This window comes from Oncorhynchus nerka, linkage group LG7, assembly GCF_034236695.1.
Source record: "Oncorhynchus nerka isolate Pitt River linkage group LG7, Oner_Uvic_2.0, whole genome shotgun sequence".
NCBI lineage: Eukaryota > Metazoa > Chordata > Actinopteri > Salmoniformes > Salmonidae > Oncorhynchus > Oncorhynchus nerka.
The window spans coordinates 74,561,740-74,582,926 of record NC_088402.1 but is presented as its reverse complement, the minus strand read 5'-3'; the positions used below and the strand labels follow the sequence as shown (position 1 = coordinate 74,582,926).

The 21,187-nt window shown below is 41.6% G+C and overlaps 1 protein-coding gene across 3 annotated transcripts; it reads right to left on the bottom strand.

Moving 5' to 3' along the window:
• Positions 1-60: 60 nt before the first annotated feature.
• Positions 61-11,204, bottom strand: LOC115132404 (transcription factor CP2). Of its 3 annotated transcripts, XM_029665015.1 has the most exons (18): positions 10,873-11,204; positions 10,131-10,366; positions 8,979-9,130; positions 8,783-8,859; positions 8,524-8,629; positions 8,199-8,305; positions 7,868-8,020; positions 7,617-7,727; positions 7,263-7,351; positions 7,043-7,091; positions 6,139-6,165; positions 3,640-3,684; positions 2,978-3,071; positions 2,754-2,844; positions 2,513-2,619; positions 2,169-2,311; positions 1,983-2,034; positions 61-1,876 (listed from the first exon to the last, which is right to left on the bottom strand). In XM_029665015.1, exons 2-18 carry the CDS (start codon positions 10,250-10,252, stop codon positions 1,839-1,841), a joined length of 1,563 nt encoding a protein of 520 aa, XP_029520875.1. In that variant the 5' UTR covers positions 10,253-10,366; positions 10,873-11,204; the 3' UTR covers positions 61-1,838. The 3 variants fall into 3 exon arrangements, with proteins under 3 accessions (XP_029520875.1, XP_029520877.1, XP_029520878.1); XM_029665017.1 differs by lacking the exon at positions 6,139-6,165; XM_029665018.1 differs by lacking the exons at positions 61-1,876; positions 1,983-2,034; positions 2,513-2,619 and having other exon boundaries at positions 2,175-2,311.
• Between the last annotated feature and the right edge of the window lie 9,983 nt (positions 11,205-21,187).

Genomic DNA, 21,187 nt, shown 5'->3' with positions numbered 1-21,187 from the left:
TTCTCAATTGGTGTCCACATGAAGCTAGGCATTTAAAAAAAAAAATACAAACAGGCCACGAATGGGTAACTAGTTTAATCATTCTGATGACTTGAGCGAGGGGCAAAACTGGACAACATCTAAATATCACGCAATCGATATTCTGGAAGCGTTCAGTTGAACTTGATTGAATGGGAACCAACTCTAGCTTTACACATGCAGGTTTATCAAGCCCTATACAACCCACTGCTATGTATTAGTGGCAATATCCAAAAACAATGCAAAGAGTTGTTCCCTAAACAAGGAAGGAACATATGTTAGAAAGGTTATAAAACAGCTAAAAGTAAGACATGATTAATATATTTTAAACAATTATCTACTTAAAATAAAAGGTTTGAGAATTGTCCAAAACCTTTGTAATGAAACTGTAAAGTGATAAATACAGTATGATGGTAAGTAGGGATAGCAGGCAAGACAGAGACTGGTAAGTTGCTGGTGTTGCCACTGTGTGGTGTCACTAACAAAGAAAGACAGTGTGTCAATCAGATTCATGTTTACATTTACATTAGAGTCAATTAGCATTTTTTTACCTAGTCGGCTCAGGGATGCGAGGGCCATATCATGATCAACAGACCAGTATCCTGACACGGTCTTGACAGTGTTCAAAAGCTGCACAGATGTTCTCTCACAAGTAATAGAGGACACAGGAAAACAGGACTGTAGGCTTTCACAGGAGCACAGCACTCACTGGAAGAGGACAGAGAGGGGTTCTCATGGGCCGTTTCTCAATTAGATTTGCTCAACTCCTGCATCCTCTCTTGCCTCCTTTTGAAAAAATTGAGGTGGTGAGGAGATTGAACGTGGATGAAAATACTTGTTTGAAATAAGAAGCTCCTTCTCCACTCGCATGTCATCAGGCAAATTACGTTTACAGGGGTGGATTTCAAAATAAATGTTGTGCAAGACATTTTATAGATAAAAGGATAAGTAGCATATCACTTAAATGTGTGCATGATTTTCTCCCATGACAATACAAAACGCGTTTTTCATAGTGGGTGTGGCAAATATCAAAACTCTTCCGTGGTAGAATACACTTGTGCTTCCTCGCCAAAAGGAGGCTACTGAGGAGGGGAGGAGTATCATCTTCCGTTTGCCTTCTAAGGATTTGACACAGTCCTCGACCACTTATCAGTTTCCGGGTCAGAGGAAAGAGAACAGAGGACAGACTTACGCCCAAACAAGGAAAGGACATAGGTAATGAAAGGGACACCAGCAGCCTATTAAGACACCACTTCCTGTTAAGGTTCTCTTTCCCGTGTCGTAGCTACATAACCATGGCCACGGTCCTCACAAACTGGATCCTTGATGTCAAGCCAGGCAGCCTAGCAGTAGGAGATGGAGACCAATGTATAAGAACTCTGTATCTCTTGTTGTGGATCCCGTTTCATGTGACAGCAAACTCCTTGAATCTGAAGCATAGAACTTCGGCACACCAGCTGCTCATCATGATGCACTAACAGTGGCAGGGTATCTTCATTCCATTCTCTTTTTCAAACACATGAGTAGTGAAGGAGGAAAATGCAACCGTTTTAAAAGGGTTTCTAGCAAGGGAGGAAACTGAAGCGTGTTGCTTCAATATGGCAGCTCAAATAGAGTCAGTCACCCCTTTAAAATAAGACAATAAGGTATCAAGGATGGGCAAGCTGCTTAAGTCAACATTCCCCATAGCAAGGGCCTCAGAGAATCGAACAGGTAATCTTCAGCACAGTCCAGGAATATCAGGGGCAGAGCCTGTAAAGGGGCTTGCAGGGTTGAGTCTAAAGGACAGAGCAGGGGTTAGGCAATCCCCCAGACAGTCTTCATTTCAGGATGATGTGGTAGCCGTCATTCGTCTCAGCTGTTGATAAAGAAACGGAGCCAAAGTCATGAAGAGTGATACAGAAAACATTTCTCCACTCCCCAATATTTGTGGTAAAAGAAAATAGATCGGATGACTCTCATACCTTTCATTGTGTCCAAAACAAAACATACTTCATCCTGGAAGTTTTGAATCATCTGTGAGAAATGAGAAATTCCATCTTAGAGGCCAGGAACAGTGTACAGACTTAAGGAAGACTGATCCAGAAACAAAAGACTGTCTATAAATCAGACCCTATTCAGTAGTGCACCACTTCTGAGATGAGCCATACCTCGTCACTGACCAGGACATGTATACCAGTGGGTCCCTGTTTAAAGATCTGACTGATCTGTCTGGGTGAGATGTTGAATAGCTGAGCAATCTTCTCTGTCAGCTCAACTGCTGTCAAGTCCTCCAGGTAGATGGCATGGTACACTGCAAAAGAAGACAGAAGTGTACAAGGATATATATTGTCAATAATTTTCATAACACCCTATGTAGCTAACAGTGTATTATGCCGTAACATCACTGCTATCATTATGCTATCATTTGGCGCATTGCGCCGCCATCAGCAAGTAAGTAAGCAAGCAAGCATGTGTTATGAATGCTTTATATATAGAACACACACACACACACCGAAGAAAGTGCTGCTAGCTGTGTCTCCGTTCTCATGTTTCTGCTGCTGTTCCCGAGCCTGCTGGGACTCCTGGCACACATACACCGTCAGCCTGGGACGTACCACTCTGCGCGCACACACAGAAATAAGCTGACACGAGAAACTTCTCACACTCAATCATTTATTACATTCAATAGGCATTTCCATATTGCAGTATGAATGGTGCAATATGGAAGTAGAGTGGTAAGGAAGTACACCTACCGGCCTTTCAGTGCGTTGAAGAGCCTAATACCATCTGCTGGCCCACAGATCTGAATGACATCTTCCCTGGTCAGCTTCAACAGATCTGCCCCTGGAACATAGAACAATCAGCCTAATACTCAAAGAATATAGATTTTTATTTAAGACTGTTGTCATGTTGTGGAAGTCAAAGCTGAGAATATAAATTAACTGCAAGAAATTATATATTGAGAAATTACCCTTACCTGAGAAATTAGTGAAGAGCCGACAGAACGGTGAAAAGCGGTTTCTATGTAGCCACTGCTGAGCATCCTGTGGTGTTGCCGCAGGTAACAGGTTCTATTTGTTCCAATAGAGACGCAGACAGAGACGGTAGAAATTTGAGGCAGGCAGGGCAAAAGCCATCTTATATTCCACCATATTTTGCAAATAAATTCATTAAAAATCCTACAATGTGATTTTCTGGATTTTTTTCTCATTTTGTCTGTCATAGTTGAAGTGTACCTATGATGAAAATTACAGGCCTCTCATCTTTTTAAGTGGGAGAACTTGCACAATTGGAGGCTGACTAAATACTTTTTTGCCCCACTGTATATGCAGCCAGGTATGAGTAGTTTCTCTGAGCTAACCCATCCCACAACATGCTAAAAGGAGGAATAAAGCCCCATTACAATGACAGAGTAGATAAAATATCATTGTAGCAGTTATCCACTTCTACACAGAATCACACAAAGAATTAATAAAAAAAATTGTTTGTCATCTTGTTCAATTGTTCTACACGTTAAAACAAATCTGCTCGGGGCCTGGTCAGAGAAGAAGTGTGTGCAATACATATCCCACCTTTGTTTTAAAAAGGTAAAAAGATTCAACATTCAAACTAGAAAAATCATAACAAATTAATATATACCTGATGGACACTTTCACTGTCTCTTGTAAGCAGATGGGACGACAACTGTAAGGCAGAAGGTCTCTCAATTTTTAAATTGTATTTTATCATCATGTAGCAAACCCCCCCACCAGCCCCAAAAAACCTTACTTATGTATTTCTGTCTAAAATGGGGATAAAACACAAGGGGTGATATTTTGACAGTGCAAACAGCGAGGCTATTGTCAAAATACATAGCATCACTGTCAACCCTCAGAGCTGCATTTATTTCAAAACTAGTTTACATGACTAGTACGTACATCATGGAGAGGTGTTGTTATAAATACTGGTACAAGTACTCAGAGTATTAAAGGAGCCTGGTCCCAGAACTATTTTAGCTCTTGCCAACTCAATTGCCAATGTTTGGCATGACAATGAGTGACAAGGTGTTTGCATGATAGCACAAACAGACAAACTCAGGCTAAAACAGTCTTCTTTGACACAAACACCACTTATTTGTGATGTCAAAAATTCAAGTGGGCCTTAGGGAGAGTTAAGGTAGATGTTGCTGCCTAAAAATTATTACAAACTACTCAAAACAACTGGATACATATAGTACCGGTCAAAAGTTTGGACACACCTACTCATTCAAGGGTTTTTCTTTAATTTTACTATTTTCTACATTGTAGAATAATAGTGAAGACATCACAACTATGAAATAACACATATGGAATCATGTAGTAACCAAAAAGTGTTAAAAAAATCTAAATATATTTTATATTTGAGAATCTTCAAAGTAGCCACCCTTTGCCTTGATGACAGCTTTGCACACTCTTGGCATTCTCTCAACCAGCTTCATGAGGTAGTCACGTGGAATACATTTCAATTAACAGGTGTGCCTTGTGAAAAGTTCATTTGTGGAATTTATTTCCTTCTAATGCGTTTGAGCCAATCAGGTGTGCTGTGACATGGTAGGGGTGGTACACAGAAGATAGTATTTTACCAAATAAGGTCCATATTTATAAGTCCATATTGTTATGGATACAGGTATCCTGTGTCTGTGTGTATATGTATCCTGTGTTGTTTTCTCTCCTTCTCCCCTCACAGGTGAAAATCATCACCCCCCAATCAGTCAACCAGAAGACACACCTCCTCCGGTTTCCTACCCTATCACAGTTCCTTTCCCTTGGTTTAAAAACCCCATCAGTTGTTTGCTCTAGAGCTCAATCTCTCTGTAAATGCCATGTCTGTAGGTCTCTGTGTGTCACTCTCTCTTTGTGTATTAACCTCTCTTTTGTTTGAGCACCTCCATAGCACGTTGTCATCACCTGTGAGTATTGTTTTTGGTTATGGTGTTTGTTTGCTGGTGGGAAAAGGGGAAACCAAGACAAGTCGCCCATGGGCATACACTACCCGTAGGTAAACTTTGTTAAATACACTAGTTAGAACTGGGCGGACCACCCACTGTATTTTTGGTTAGTTAGTTAGCTGTTAAAGTAGGCTAGTCTAGCTTAGGGGTGTTTTTGTATACTTATTGTTTCTTTCCTTGGGTCCAGCTCAGCCCCGTTTCCTGCTCCCCCCATTACCGTGTGTTTTACAAATAAACCTTGAGTTTGACGGTAGATTTCAGTTGTCGTGGTTATTTCGTTCACTTTTACTTTGTCACAATTATAATTTGCATGAGTTATGTTACGGGTCTCATTACCATCCCCCCCTAGACTGTCGGTCCAAAAGGGATTCGTAACACATTAAGGCAAGAACAACACAAATAAGCAAAGAGAAATGACAGTCCATCACTTTAAGACATGAAGATCAGCCAACGCAGAACATTTGAAGAACTTTAAAGTAACTTCAAGTGCACGGTCTGATTTATTTAGAATTCAAGGGACACTTAACTAGCATGGTTACCACAGCATTCTGCAGCGACACACCATTCCATCTGGTTTGCGCTTAGTGGTACTATCATTTGTTTTCAACAAAACAATGAACCAACACACCCCCAGGCTGCGTAAGGACTATTTGACCAAGAAGGAGAGGGATGGAGTGCTGCATCAGATGACCTGGCCTCTACAGTCACCCAACCTCAACCCAATTGAGATGGTTTGGGATGAGTTGGACCGCAGATTGAAGGAAAAGCAGCCAACAATTGCTCAGCATATGTGGGAACCCCTTCAAGACTGTTGGAAAAGCATTCCAGGTAAAGCTGGTTGAGAGAATGCCAAGAGTGCGCAAAGCTGTCATCAAGGCAAAGGTGGCTACTTAAACAAATCAGAACATATGAGATTCTTTGAACACTTTTTTGGTAGAAAATAGTACAAATAAAGAAAATCCCTTGAATGAGTAGGTGTGTCAACTTTTGACTGGTACTGTACTTATCAGCATGATCAGACAGCAAGCAATAGGGTTAATAAGTGCAATAAATAATTTAAAGATTATATATTATACATCAGTGAATATTGCACACTCCCACATTCTGTTTGAGTCTGTCTAAACCATGAAGTCTAATCAAAGTCAGACATTTAGAAAATGTTGGAAACTTACAATCGTATCAGTCAGACAGCTTTCAATCTATATTGGATAATAATGCGGGAGAAAGAAGGGAGAAAAGGTGTACATACCCTTTATAAAACTGATAGGTGCATAGACATGGATGTATAGGCTTATTTCAAGGTCTGTTTCCATCTATCAACCGTATTAATCATTTGGGATGTGCATCATACAATAGATTCTTTATGGGGGACGACAGTCTACTGCATTAGTTAAATGGTTGCCTTGATGAACCGAAAAACAAAGGGCATGTTTCATCCATGTATTAGTAACTGGGATCTAGGAACACATGAATGGGGGAGAAAAAAAAACAATTCTTGCACTAGTCAAAAATAATAGAACTGTTCAAAGCAAATAGACCTTATCCAACTTGTGACATTTCTCATTCTGCAGGTTCTTATAAAGTAGTCTGGTATTCTAACCCAAATCTGACGAGACTTATCCATGCATTCCCTTTCCTTTTCCCAAAGAATTTCAGACAGAAAACCAAAACAGTATTGCCATATATTCATTATTTTGTTAAATATGTTCGACTACATGCAAATGTCATCAATGGAAAATGGGTACACAAATGGACAGCTCTCTCATGCGAAAACATAATGATGTCATGTTAAAGTGTGTGCTGCTTTGAAATTAAAACAACGTGTAATGATTGCAAAGTCATTCTCAGCCTCAGTCCTCATTCTTTCAGTTTAGTTTAATCTCCCACTACAGACACTTTTCTACAGTATTTCAATAGTCCTGCTGCCAACAGAAAAAGCAAGACCGCAATGTGTCAACTTCAGTTATGTGAAAGAAGCTGGACTTTAAACATGCAGATGTGGGGTTAGTGAGAAGGGATGGAGCAGGAGATGATGAGCCTTGAGTGGGTTTAGGACACACAAGGGGACATACTTACATCTGCCACCTGAACAACTGGCTCTGGCTGGTGACCGGGGGATCCATTTCTGGGAAGAACAGAAAAATTACTTAAATGTTGGGAGGGACATTCTGGGAGTAGATGGAAAACAAACAAATTCCCAAATCAAACTGTTGTATTAGGCATTGCACCCCCATAATATTTTATAAATTGGCAGTGTGGTTCAGAACAGGCTGCATGTTTATGTCCTGATCCCTACCCCTCTGCCACTGGAAAACTGTTGTGTGTGCTGTTGAAGCCAGGCGATGGGGAGTTATTGACATAGGTGACCTCTGGCCAGGGAGAGCACTGCAAGAGAACATTTCTGTTATTCTAGTAGAGAGGGACCTAGGCTCTTTACTTAATCCAGCTCTCCAGATGTTAGTTCTTGATTTCAGAAAGAAATCCTGTGTTGTGCATCATTTATATACATTATGATGAAATTATTGATACAAAAATGAAATGCATCATTTTGTTTGTGTTTCTCCATCTCTTAGACATACTGACTACTGCCACACCCCTTCTCCAAATCCCTCCATCCCTTTTCCCATTCACTCAACACACTGACTCCAACCTCTGTTAGGATGGTGGTTTCATAGGATGGCTGGTATTTCTCCTTCTCCTGAGGTGCCCTCTTCTCCATCTTCTCTCTGTCCGTCTTCTGCTTCCTGTCTGCACCTTTAGGCTGCCACAGGTGAGGTAAAGTTATGTTTATTATGGATAGCACCATGACAGGGATCAAATGAAGCTAACATCTAATGTACCTTTGAATGACAAAAGTTAACCCATTTATTTTCATTGTTTTTGCTCAGACTTTCTTCTCACCTTGAAGACTTTGACCTGACAGCTGGCAGAATGCTGATGCTCTGTATACTCTTCGCCATCATTCTCTTTGAAAGTGTCAATCTGAATGCGAAAAGGCACGCCCTTTTCTCCCCCATGCTTCCGCATGGTGAACTCTGTGCTGATGCAGTGAACCTAAAACAAGGAATTGTCATGACTATTTGAAAACTGGTGGATGTTTTATTCAATTGAGAGAGAGACATTTTTTTGAAACCCATTTGTTTCCATTCCATTCAGACAGCCTTGGACTGATGTTAGATAAGATATGACCAACCTTATGAAAACAACTGTGTGGGTGTGTTTATCATGCTACCTGGATAAAAACAGAGGTTCTTTTTGATGGGTCCCACAGGAACTCCACCGTGTTAAGCTGAGTAGGGTTAGCCCTGGGGTCGACCATGCCAACTGACATGGGGATATCTGCAACGGAGCAACACAAGACAAGTTATCAAAAGGATTGTGTGAGCAAACTAACTACATGTTATGCAGCCTGTTGTCAATCATCATTTCATTCAGTGAAGATACAGCTCTGTGTTATTTAAAGCAATTCCAGTTCCACAGTCTTAAAAACAGCCCCTTCAGTCCTTCTTCACGCAGAGTAGTCCAATACCCTTCCCAGACAGAGGCAGAGAACTCACCCAGGTCGAGGATGCGGTCTCCAGGCCTGTTCCAGCGCCAGCCCTCCAGCTGCTGGTGCTCTGTGTACTGAAGACGCCGGTCATGGAAGACCACTCGGATGATGCTCTGAGGACACACAGAAACATCACTGAGGAACCAGGAAGTACCTGCACTACTGGTAGAAAACATAGGGAATTATGGCATCAGAATAGGCCCAGACAAACAAAAGCTCACTCCCATGCCTATGGTCATGACTCATCGTGTTCTTGTTCATCTTACCTTCACCATTTTGCCAGTGATTTCTGGGAGTTCCCCCAATTTCCGATTGTCAAGCATTCGAATTTCATAAGACTGTCCTGAAATCAAAAGACAAAAGTTCATAAACATACCATATCATTGTCTTGCTATTTCTTTAAATTAGCAACAAATTCACAAGAAAAGCACAATCATGAAAATGGAACAGACAGATGCTAACCTTGGTTGAGGTAGGTAAGTGTTTCATCGTGCAGTTTGATGGCAGGCGAGGTTGCTGCACACAGAACATACTGGAAAGGAAGAATCTTGTTCTCACTGTCAGGCGGCAGGTTGGACTCCTCCTGCTTAAAGATGGGTAGGGCCAGCACATCGCTGAAGAAAGAGGCAAGACAACATGGTCAATGAACTGGCAAGCCAACATCTTTTACAAGCACATGATATTGGCATAGTATCAACATGTCTGAAACAACTCAACAGGCCTTGAATCTCCCTAGTATGAGACTGAGGGAGGAGACTCATTTCTTAAAATAACCTCCTTTGTAAATTCTGTTATCCATACGATAAATGTGGACATAGATAAATATATCATTAGGAGACACTGGAAAAAGGAGAATTGATTTATAACAGTTCCTTTCTTTACAGTTAATTAGTTATGATGGTAAAAACTTGTGAAAAACAAATCAACTACCTTGGTATCCAGCCTGGGTATCTCATCCCCTCAACATAAGAATTTCACTTTCCAGGCACTTCAGTATCATGTAACAGAACACTTACAAAACTAACAAAAGAGCAGTCTGAAAGAGAGAGCCGTATCCCTTACACAAACTGTTCCTGACTCTGCAAAATCCCAAGTCTGACTGAGAATAAGGCCTCTTTCCTGGAATAAGAACAACCCTCAAGAGAGAACTGATGGAAGGTTAGGCCTATGCATGATCAGTGCATACTTTTGGCAGACATTATGCTAATTTTCTAACCGATGAAACATTTGATCTCCATACAGTTTTCTGTTTGCAAAACTAGAATATGTAACAAACAGAGTGGACAGTGTTTTGTAGACTTTACCCTTTGCCAAAATAAAAAATAAAAAACTGTGTTGTTTAGGAGTGCAAGGGAAAATTTAGTTATTGCACACGTGCACTTCACACAGTAGGCGTTCCCTAACTGAAATATGCAAATAAATGCTACAACGAGCCAATAGGCTCGCACTAGATGGTGCATGGCCCTGCCTACCTCCTTGCTTGTTCTGTCCACCATGATTAATTTGCTCCCATTGGAAACGAAAGGCTCTGGTCTTCAGTTAGTTACAGAACATATGTATTTCAATTCTAACATATCAGTGCATTTTCAATAGACTTCCAATGATGATTCATACCTCATACTGTATGCCCCAGCTCCAAGCTCCTGTCCAATGCCAGAGAGACTGGCATCAAAGTCCTGGACCAGACCTGACTCAATCACCTCATCAGTGAGCGGCAACTTCAGAGCCCAAGCCATGGCGACGATACGTGAATCTGATTCCAGTCGAATTTGTCTCAAATTCTAATCCCTGGCCTCAAAAATCCAATCTGCTAATTTCTTTAAGCCTGGCAGATGTCTGCTGCTACCAAACTGGAAGAGAAAAGCCATGATAGATACACCGTTTGGTACCATTATGTCAGTTTAGCAAGGAGAGTGTAAATACTGTTTTAATATAGGCCTAGCAAATTAACTGACAGATCATGGATAGTTAGCGATTCCAGATTGTGTGGACAACAAAAAGTAATCACAGCAGACAGGTACTTAACTTTCCCTGACAGTCCCACATGGAAGATATTGAAGCTAGAATGACTGATAACGTATATGGTGTGTGTAACCGTGAATGTAACATTGCTAGCCATGAAAATGGGGCATACGTATACAAACTGGCTAGCTCAGCAGCTGAGGACCTGTCGGACTAAACTCCACCCCACCGTGGCGTTCAGTCCGCTATTGGGGAACTTGACTGTGAATGAATGTTAGCTAGCTAACCGTTAACTACTAGACAGGTCAACACATAACAATAGGTTTGTGTTAAATATGAAGTTCGATTATGATAGCACTTCTAGTAATTAGATTACGTTAGCCATCGAACTTACCTTAGAAACCAAATAAATTGGCTAGCTACTGTAGCTAACTCTGCGACCGTTTCATTCCATGTCTCAGTTGCTCCCTCGTTCTCGCACTATAAACAACATAAAATAGCTACCTAGCCAGCAAGCTACTCTTCGGGAAAGCAGCCCTGTGGACACGGATTATTTGAATATAACGAGCACGAATTAAGTCGTATATGGTAGTTAATTAAATCTACATTAAAATGTATCGTTATACAAACACAAATCTAATATGCTTCTTTATCTAGCTAGATAAATAGATACTTTTCGCAAACCACATAGCTGCAAAGCAGTTAAGAATAAATGAGTACTTCCGGGTCACGGATTTGTGGAATCCTTCAGAATAAGAGCCCATCCTGTATACTTTGTAAATTAATCATTTGGGGAGAAATTATGGAAATGTCCACAATTATCGATACGTTTTATGCTAGTTATCGTACAACAATTATCAAAAGTATTTATATAAGATATTATGTGATGTATTTGTTTATATAAAACTACGAACTAATAGGACCACTATGTAGAAAGGGGAGACTCACAAACATGGATGGTGTTCTCAGTTTTACTCCGTGACCCCCACGTGTCACAGGATTCATCTAAAGTTAACCGCTACAAATGAATGGAAGTATAGAAGTAGTTTTGTGCCAACAAAAATAAGGGGTTAAATATGTGAAGAAGAAAAAAAAATACTGTAATAACAATAATAAATATATTTACAATAGCAGTCAACACACCTACAATTTTCAAGTCTTTCTTTATTTTGTACTATTTTCTACATTGTAGAATAATAGTGAAGACATCAAACTATGAAATAACACATGGAATCATGTAGTAAGCAAAAAAGTGTTTAAGATTTGAGATTCTTCAAAGTAGCCACCCTTTGCCTTGATGACAGTCTTGCACACTCTTGGCATTCTCTCAACCAACTTCACCTGGAATGCTTTTCCAACAGTCTTGAAGGAGTTCCCACATATGCTGAGCAATTGTTGGCTGCTTTTTCTTCACTCTGCAGTCCAACTCATCCCAAACCATCTCAATTGGGTTGAGGTCGGATGATTGTGGAGGCCAGGTCATCTGATGCAGCACTCCATTACTCTCCTTCTTGGTCAAATAGTCCCCTTCACATCCTGGAGGTGTGTTGGGTCATTGTCCTGTTGAAAAACAAATGATAGTACCACTAAGCACAAACCAGATGGGATGGGGTATCGCTGCAGAATGCTGTGGTAGCCATGCTGGTTAAGTGTTCCTTGAATTCTAAATAAATCACGGAGTGTCACCAGCAAAGCACCCCCACACCATTACACCACCTCCATGCTTCACGGTGGGAACCACACATGCAGAGATCAACTTGTGGACTTATTTCGTGCTGCTGTGCGGTTTGTTGCTAAAGTTACTTTGATACCTGCCAATTTTACAGTTTTTACTTTTTAATTACCATTAAAAAAAAAAATCCCTCGCTCAACTTTTTTCATTCAACTTTTTCACCTCGGACGCTTTATCTGGACATGGTTCTACACGACCTCCACCAGCCGAAGCTAAGTAGTAACATTAACATTATGCCTTCTAATTGCAGTCGCTGTACTCATAATATACAGGAGAACGATCGCCTTATGGTGAGGATAGATTGTGCTGCAAGCCCAGCTTCAGACGCAATCGTTAGGTAATTTAAGTGTAGGAAAGAATGAAACAGAGTCTGTGCCACCAATAAGTACAGATAGTAGTATAAATACCCTCGCACAGTCCCTGCAGCCGGACAATTTTCTCATTGCTTCTGGAAGGAAATGCTGTAGGAATGCTCAACCGGTCTCGCTCATTCAGCCGACAGAAGCTTTAAACCGGTTTTCCCCATTAAGCAATGAGTCGGAGTCAGAGACGGAACCTTCTCTGGTCTCTCCTCCACCCGTTACGGGTCTGAAACACCGATGCCTCCCACAATTAGCTCTGACAAATTGAAAACCCTAGTCATTGGCGACTCCATTACCCACAGTATTAGACTTAAAAAGAATCATACAGCGATCATACACTGTTTACCAATGTTAAGGCTAATCTGAAGATGGTGCTGGCTAAGGCTAAAACTGGCGAGTGTAGAGAGTATAGGGTTATTGTTATCCACGTCGGCACCAACAATGTTAGGATGAAACACTCAGAGGTCACCAAGTGCAACATAGCTTCAGCGTGTAAATCAGCTAGAAAGATGTGTCAGCATTGAGTAATTGTCTCTGGCCCCCTCCCAGCTAGAGGGAGTGATGAGCTCTACAGCAGTCTCACAATTCAATCGCTGGTTGAAAACTGTTTCCTGCCCCTCCCAAAAGATAGAATTTGTAGATAATTGTCCCTCTATCTGGGACTCAGCCACAAACAGGACCAAGCCTGGCCTACTGAGGAGTGACGGACTCCATTCTAGCTGGAGGGGTGCTCTCATATTATCTATAAACATTGACAGGGCTCTAACTCCTCTAGCTCCACAATGAGATAGGGTGCAAGCCAGGCAGCAGGCTGTTAGCCAGCCTGCCATCTTAGTGAAGTCTGCCACTAGCACAGTCAGTGTAGTTAGCTTAGCTATCCCCATTGAGACCATGTCTGTGCCTCGATCTAGGTTGGGCAAAACTGTTCGCTCTAGCAATCTCACCAGAATAAAGACCTCCTCTATTCATGTCATTATTGAAAGAGATTGTGATACCTCACATCTCAAAATAGGGCTACTTAATGTTAGATCCCTCACTTCCAAGGCAGTTATAGTCAATTAACGAATCACTGATCATAATCTTGATGTGATTGGCTTGACTGAAACATGGCTTAAGCTTTATGAATTTACTGTGTTAAATGAGGCCTCTCCTCCTGGTTACACTAGTGACAATATCCCCCGCGCATCCCGCAAAAGCGGAGGTGTTGCTAACATTTCAATAACAAATTTCAATTATTATTTATTTTTTAAAGACTGCATTTTTGTCTTTTGAGCTTCTAGTCATGAAATCTATGCAGCCTACTCAATCACCTTTTATAGATACTGACCCACTCCAAAAAGCTTTCGGAGCCATCATTGACCCAATGGGTTTTGTCCAACATGTCTCCAAACTTACTCACTGCCACAGTCATACTCTGGACCTAGTTTTGTCCCGTGGAATAAATAATGTGGATCTAAATGTTTTTCCTCAAAATCCTGGACTATCGGACCACCATTTTATTACGTTTGCAATCGCAACAAATAATCTGCTCAGACCCCAACCAAGGATCATCAAAAGCCATGCTATAAATTCTCAGACAACCTAAAGATTCCTAGATGCCCTTCCAGACTCCCACCAGCTACCCAAGCACATCAGAGTACAAAAATCGGTTAACCACCTAACTGAGGAACTAAATTTAACCTTGCGAAATACCCTAGATGCAGTCGCATCCCTAAAAACAAAAAACATTTGTCATAAGAAACTAGCTCCCTGGTATACAGAAAATACCTGAGCCCTGAATCAAGCTGCCAGAAAATTGGGAAGGAAATGGCGCTACACCAAACTGGAAGTCTTCCTAAGAGAGGATGGCTTTCACTTCAGCAGTGATAAATTCATCAACATCTTTTGACGAAAAGATCATGATCATTAGAAAGCAAATTACGGACTTCTCTTTAAATCTGCGTATTTCTCCAAAGCTCAGTTGTCCTGAGTCTGGACAACACTGCCAGGACCTATGATCAAGGAAGACATTGAAGTTTTTTAATACTATATCTTGACACATTGATGAAAATAGTCATGGCCTCTAAACCTTCAAGCGGCATACTGGACCCTATTCCAACTAAACTACTGAAAGAGCTGCTTCCTGTGCTTGGCCCTCATATGTTGAACATAGTGAACGCCTCCCTATCCACCGGACGTGTACCAAACTCACTAAAAGTGGCAGTAATAAAGACTCTTGAAAAAGCTCAACCTTGACCCAGAAAATATTTAAAAACATTGGCCTATATCGAATCTCCCATTCCACTAAACATTTTTAGAAAAAGCTGTTACGCAGAAACTCACTGCCTTCCTGAAGACAAACAATGTATATGAAATTCTTCAGTCTGGTTTTAGACCCCATCATAGCACTGAGACTGCACTCGTGAAGTTGGTAAATTAACTTTTAATGGTGTCAGACCAAGGCTTTGCATCTGTCCTCGTGCTCCTAGACCTTAGTGCTGCTTTTGATACCATCGATCACCACATTCTTTTGGAGAGATTGGAAACCCAAATTGGTCTTGTCTGTCGGAAATATATCAGTTTGTCTCTGTGGATGGTTTGTCCTCTGACTCTTTTATAGGCAGAGGCAACTCATTCCATTCTGAGGCTGCAGTATACAAGAAAGTACCTTTCTCAGCATTACTCCTGAACCTGTATAAGCACACATCAGCAACACCTGATATGGTGCTGTGATAGTGTGCATCCCTAACACGAGGAAAGTAATCACTTAAATATCTGGGGGCAGGATCATAAATACTCCTGTAAACCAAACCTAATCTAATCTGGGACACCCTAGCCTCAACAGGCAGCCAGTTTAGTTCCTGAAATCAGCTCCTGCTTATGTGAGTAAGTCGACTCACCTTCAATACTACCCTGATTAGCTTATTCTGTGCAATCTGGAGCTTCCCCTTCATAAGTTTAGATAAGCCCCCAAACCAGGAAGTACTAGTGTAATCAAAATGGCATTGAATGAGGGCAGTAGCTAGCACTTTCATGGAGTCCTTATCAAGCAGCGTGGACTTTCCAGACAAAAACCTAGTCCCGGCATTAACCTTCCCTAGCATTTTATTTGCCATGCTCACACCTCCCAAGCTTCCATCAAGGGGATCCAAAAATAATTGCCTCAGTTTTCCCTAAGTGCAGAGATAGCTTATTATCTCCAAGCCATTTGCTAACATTAGTAAGCTCTATGCTAAGTATGCTCTCCAAAGTAGTTTTACTTTTGTGAGACAACAAAAGTGTAGAGTCATCCACATAAAGAAAAAGACAGCAAGAACAAGCATCTTTCATATTGTTAATATGCAATAAAAACAGCAGAGGCGCAAGCATGCTCCCCTGCGGAACGCCACATCTCATTGGTTTTGCCTGAGACAGTGAACCTCTACTACTTGGTCCCTTCCCGATAAATAGGACTTTACCCAGCCTAGAGGGATACTTACTGAGTCACTGGCTTACTGGTGCCCTTCCATGCCGTCCCTAGGAGGGGTGCGTCACTTGAGTGGGTTGAGTCACTGACATGATCTTCCTGTCTGGATTGGCGCCCCCCTTGGTTCGTGCTCTGGGGGAGATCTTCGTGGGCTATACTCGGCTTTGTCTCAGGGTAGTAAGTTGGTGGTTTGAAGATATCCCTCTAGTGGTGTGGGGGCTGTGCTTTGTCAAAGTGGGTTGGGGTTAAATCATCAGATGGGGCCACAGTGTCTCACGATCCCTCCTGTCTCAGCCTCCAGTATATTATGCTGCAATAGTTTGTGTCGGGGGCTAGGATCAGTCTGTTATATCTGGAGTATTTCTCCTGTCTTATCTGGTGTCCTATGTTAATTTAAGTATGCTCCCTCTAACTCTCTCTCTCTCTCTCTTTCTCTCTTTTCTCGCTGACCTGTTGCACCCTCTACAACCACTATGATTATTATTATTTAACCCTGCTGGTCATCTATGAACTTTTGAACATCTTGGCCATGTACTGTTTTAATCTCTACCCTGCACAGCCAGAAGAGGACTGGCCACCCCTCATAGCCTGGTTCCTCTTGAGGTTTCTTCCTAGGTTCCTGCCTTTCTATGGAGTTTTTCCAAGCCAACACACTTCTACATCTGCATTGCCTGCTGTTTGGGGTTTTAGGCTTGGTTTCTGGATAGCACTTTGTGACATCGGCTGATGTAAAAAAGGATTTATGAATAAATTTGATTGATTGATCATCCTTTCACATACTCTGGGTCTCATAAATACGTGGCGGTTGGAACCAAAAATCTCAAATTTGGACTCATCAGACCTAAGGACAGATTTCCACCTGTTTAATGTCCTTAGCTCGTGTTTTTTGTTGTTGTTTTTTTGTGACTTTTACCCCTTTTTCTCCCCAATTTCATGGTTTCCAATTGTTTAGTAGCTACTATCCTTGAAGGTCATGCGTCCTCCGATACACAACCTAACACAGCGCCATCCAACCCGGAAGCCAACCGCACCAATGTGTCGGAGGAAACACTGTGCACCTGGCAACCACAGGAGTCGCTGGTGCGCGATGAGACAAGGATTTCCCTACCGGCCAAACCCTCCCTAACCTGGACGACGCTAGGCCAATTGTGCGTCGCTCCACGGACCTCCCGGTCGCGGCCGGTTACGACAGAGCCTGGGCGCGAACCCAGAGTCTCTGGCCCTGCTCATGTTTCTTGACCCAAGCATGTCTCTTCTTCTTATTGGTGTCCTTAAGTAGTGGTTTCTTTGCAGCGATTTGACCATGAAGGCCTGATTCACACAGTTTCCTCTGAACAGTTGATGTTGAGATGTGTCTGTTACTTGAACTCTGTGAAGCATTTATTTAGGCTGCAATTTCTGAGGCTAGTAACTCTAATAAATGTATTCTCTGCAGCAGAGGTAACTCTGGGTCTTCCTTTCCTGTGGCCTTTCTCATGAGAAAAAGTTTCATTTCAGAGCTTGATGGTTTTTGCGACTGCTCTTGAAGAAACTTTCAAAGTTCTTGAAATTCTCTGCATTGACTGACCTTCATGTCTTAAAGTGATGATGGACTGTAATTTCTCTTTGCTTATTTGAGCTGTTCTTGCCATAATATGGACTTGGTCTTCTACCAAATAGGGCCATCTTCTGTATACCACCCCTACCATGTCACAACACAACTGACTGGCTCAAATGCATTAAGAAGGAAAGAAATTCCACAAATAAACTTTTAACAAGGTACACCTGTTAATTGAAATGCATTCCAGGTGACAACCTCATGAAACTGGTTGAGAGAATGCCAAGTTTGTGCAAAGCTGTCATCAAGGCAAAGGGTGGCTACTTTGAAGATTCTCAAATGTAAAATACATTTTGATTTGTTTAACACTTTTTTGGTTAATACATGATTCCATATATATTATTTCATGTAGAAAATAGTAAAAATAAAGAAAAACTTTGGAATGAGTAAGTGAGTCCAAACTTTTGACTGATACAGTATATACAGTTGAAGTCGGAAGTTTACATACACCTTTTAAACTCAGTTTTTCACAATTCCTCATATTTAATCAGAGAAAGATTCCCTGTCTTAGGTTAGTTAGGATCACCACTTTATTTTAAGAATGTGAAATGTCAGAATAATAGTAGAGAGAATTATTTATTTCAGCTTTAATTTCTTTAATCACATTCCCAGTGGGTCAGAAGTTTACATACACTCGATTAGTATTTGGTAGCATTGCCTTTAAATGGTTTAACTTGGGTCAAACGTTTCAGGTAGCCTTCCATAAGCTTCCCACAACAAGTTGGGTGAATTTTGGCCCATTCCTCCTGACAGAGCTGGTGTAACTGAGTTAGGTTTGTAGACCTCCTTGCTCGCACACGCTTTTTTAGTTCTGCCCACACATTTTCTATAGGATTGAGGTCAGGGCTTTGTGATGGCCACTCCAATACCTTGACTTTGTTGTCCTTAAGCCAGGTTGCCGCAACTTTGGAAGTATGCTTGGGGTCATTGTCCATTTGGAAGACCCATTTGCGACCAAGCTTAAACTTCCTGACTAATTTCTTGAGATGTTGCTTCAATATATCTACATCATTTTCCTGCCTCCGATGCCATCCATTTTCTGAAGTGCACCAGTCCCTCATGCAGCAAAGCACCCCCACAACATGATGCTGCCACCCCTGTTCTTCACGGTTGGGATGGTGTTCTTCGGCTTGCAAGCCTCCCCCTTTTTCCTCCAAATATAACGATGGTCATTATGGCCAAACAGTTCTATTATTGTTTCATCAGTCCAGAGGACATTTCTCCAAAAAGTACGATATTTGTCCCCATGTGCAGTTGCAAACCGTTGCCTGGCTTTTTAATGGCAGTTTTGGAGCAGTGGCTTCTTTCTTGCTGAGCGGCTTTCAGGTTATGTCAATATATGACTCGTTTTACTGTGGATATAGATACTTTGTACCTGTTTCCTCCAGCATCTTCACAAGGTCCTTTGCTGTTGTTCTGGGATTGATTTGCACTTTTCGCACCAAAGTACGTTCATCTCTAGGAGACAGAAGGCGTCTCTTTCCTGACCGGTATGACGGCTGCGTGGTCCCATGGTGTTTATACTTGCGTACTATTGTTTGTACAGATGAACGTGGTACCTTCAGGCGTTTGGTAAATGCTCCCAAGAATGAACCAGACTTGTGGAGGTCTACAATTGTTTTTCTGAGGTCTTGGCTGATTTCTTTGGATTTTTCCATGATGTCAAGCAAAGAGGCACTGAGTTTGAAGGTAGGCCTTGAAATACATCCACAGGTATACCTCCAATTGACTCAAATGATGTCAATTAGCCTATCAGAAGCTTCTAAAGCCATGACATATTTTTCTGGGATTTTCCAAGCTGTTTAAAGGCACAGTCAACTTAGTGTTTGTAAACTTCTGATCCACTGGAACTGTGATACAGTGAATTATAAGTGAAATAATCTGTCTGTAAACAATTGTTGGAAAAATTGCTTGTGTCATGCACAAAGTAGATGTCCTAACCGACTTGCCAAAACTATAGTTTGTTAACAAGACATTTGTGGGGGACAAAATGGCGCCGTAGAGAGAACACTGTGTTTCAACGAGCTCCCGTGGCATTCGTAAATTTATATTTTTACATTAATCTCCTAGCTTGAAAAAGTGGTGGAATTGGCTAAATAAATTATCCTACAATGAGTCTTGACGGCTATTTCTCAAAAATCTCCGACAACATGCTCAACAGAACTACTAAGAACTCGACCAAAATCACCAACCCTGTAGATGTGCATGAGGAGCTAGCTAACACCATTGCGGATCCAGGCACAATGGACCTGGTGATTCAAAAGATGACTGATAACATTACTATAGTGATCGATGTTAAGATAAGAACGGTCTTGGAAGCAATAGCAGGCCATTCAGCTGAACTACAGAGGGTTGTGAAAAGTGTTGTTGAGGCGGAAGGAAGAATTGCTGCAGTGGAAACTTCAACTACATCTATGGACACTAAGATAAAAGCACTTGAGTAACAGGTGCACGAAATGGCGGAGCACATTGAGGACTTGGATAATCGAGGACGCAGATGCAATATTCGTGTTGTGGGACTCCCAGAAACTCCTGAAGGGACACGTTCAGTAAAATTCTTTGAGGAATGGATCCCTGGCTACCTACAAATGGACACTAAGGCTGGCCGTGTGAAGCTGGACAGAGGCCATCGCTCTCAAGCACCGATACCCGGTCCCAACCAGTGCCCACGGCAGGTGGTTATAAAGTTCCACAACTTCATCGACAAGCAGCACGTCTTGGATGCGGCTAGAAACATCGGCTCTGATGGTAGTCAACGTAAAAGTCCAAAGGTCTCATTCTTCAATGATTATTCCACAGCGGTTGTACGAAGACGCAAAGCGTTTGATGAGGCGAAGGCTCGACTCAAGAGAATGAAGATGGACTACGCACTGTTGTACCCGGCCACATTGAATATTATGGTCAACAGATCACCTAAAAAGCTCTACACACCTGAAGAGGCTGCTGCGTTTATTGACTCTCTTGGGTAAATAACTTTAAGCTGCACCTCCGCAACATTGGATAACTTTGTTTATTTTTGGTTGAATCTGATCATGAAACAGTGGTGTGAGTTCTCACGTACACCGGCTCAGTATTATTCGTATCTTTATTATTTTTCTTGCTAAAGTAATAGCCACTATAGCTCAGGCTGAGATATGTGTGAATCCATATTGGTGCCCCGGCTTGGTTTTAGGTGGAAGAGCCTCAATCTTCTTCCATTGATTTTCATTTCCATACATATAAAGGATGAGGCTATTGAGCGGCAATCTGGACTTAAGATTCTACATTGGAAAGTTGAAATCCCCTGCATGTTAGCTAGTGGGAAAACCCCCTTTTGGATCTTTACATGTTTAATTGTTGGGTTTAGTATAGTTCGACTTCAGGGTTCATATCGTTTGTTTATGCTCGGTGAGATAGAGGAGAGTTCAACACATGGAAAAAGGTGCCACCCCACGTTTACAGTAGGATCCAGTCTGCATATTGAATGGTCAAGGCACAATGGCAGGTAACAGACTGCGTGTATGTACATGGAACATTAGAGGGAGCCATAACCCCATTAAAAGGAAGAAGTTACTGTCTTTTTTGAAAAAAGAA

Coding starts and splice junctions, on each gene's coding strand:
- LOC115132404 (XM_029665015.1), bottom strand. CDS start 10,252: ATGGCTTGGGCTCTGAAGTTGCCGCTCACTGATGAGGTGATTGAGTCA. Junction 8,306..8,523: donor AGACCGCATCCTCGACCTGG/GTGAGTTCTCTG, acceptor GCTCCGTTGCAG/ATATCCCCATGTCAGTTGGC. Junction 2,620..2,753: donor TTCAACGCACTGAAAGGCCG/GTAGGTGTACTT, acceptor GTGTGCGCGCAG/AGTGGTACGTCCCAGGCTGA.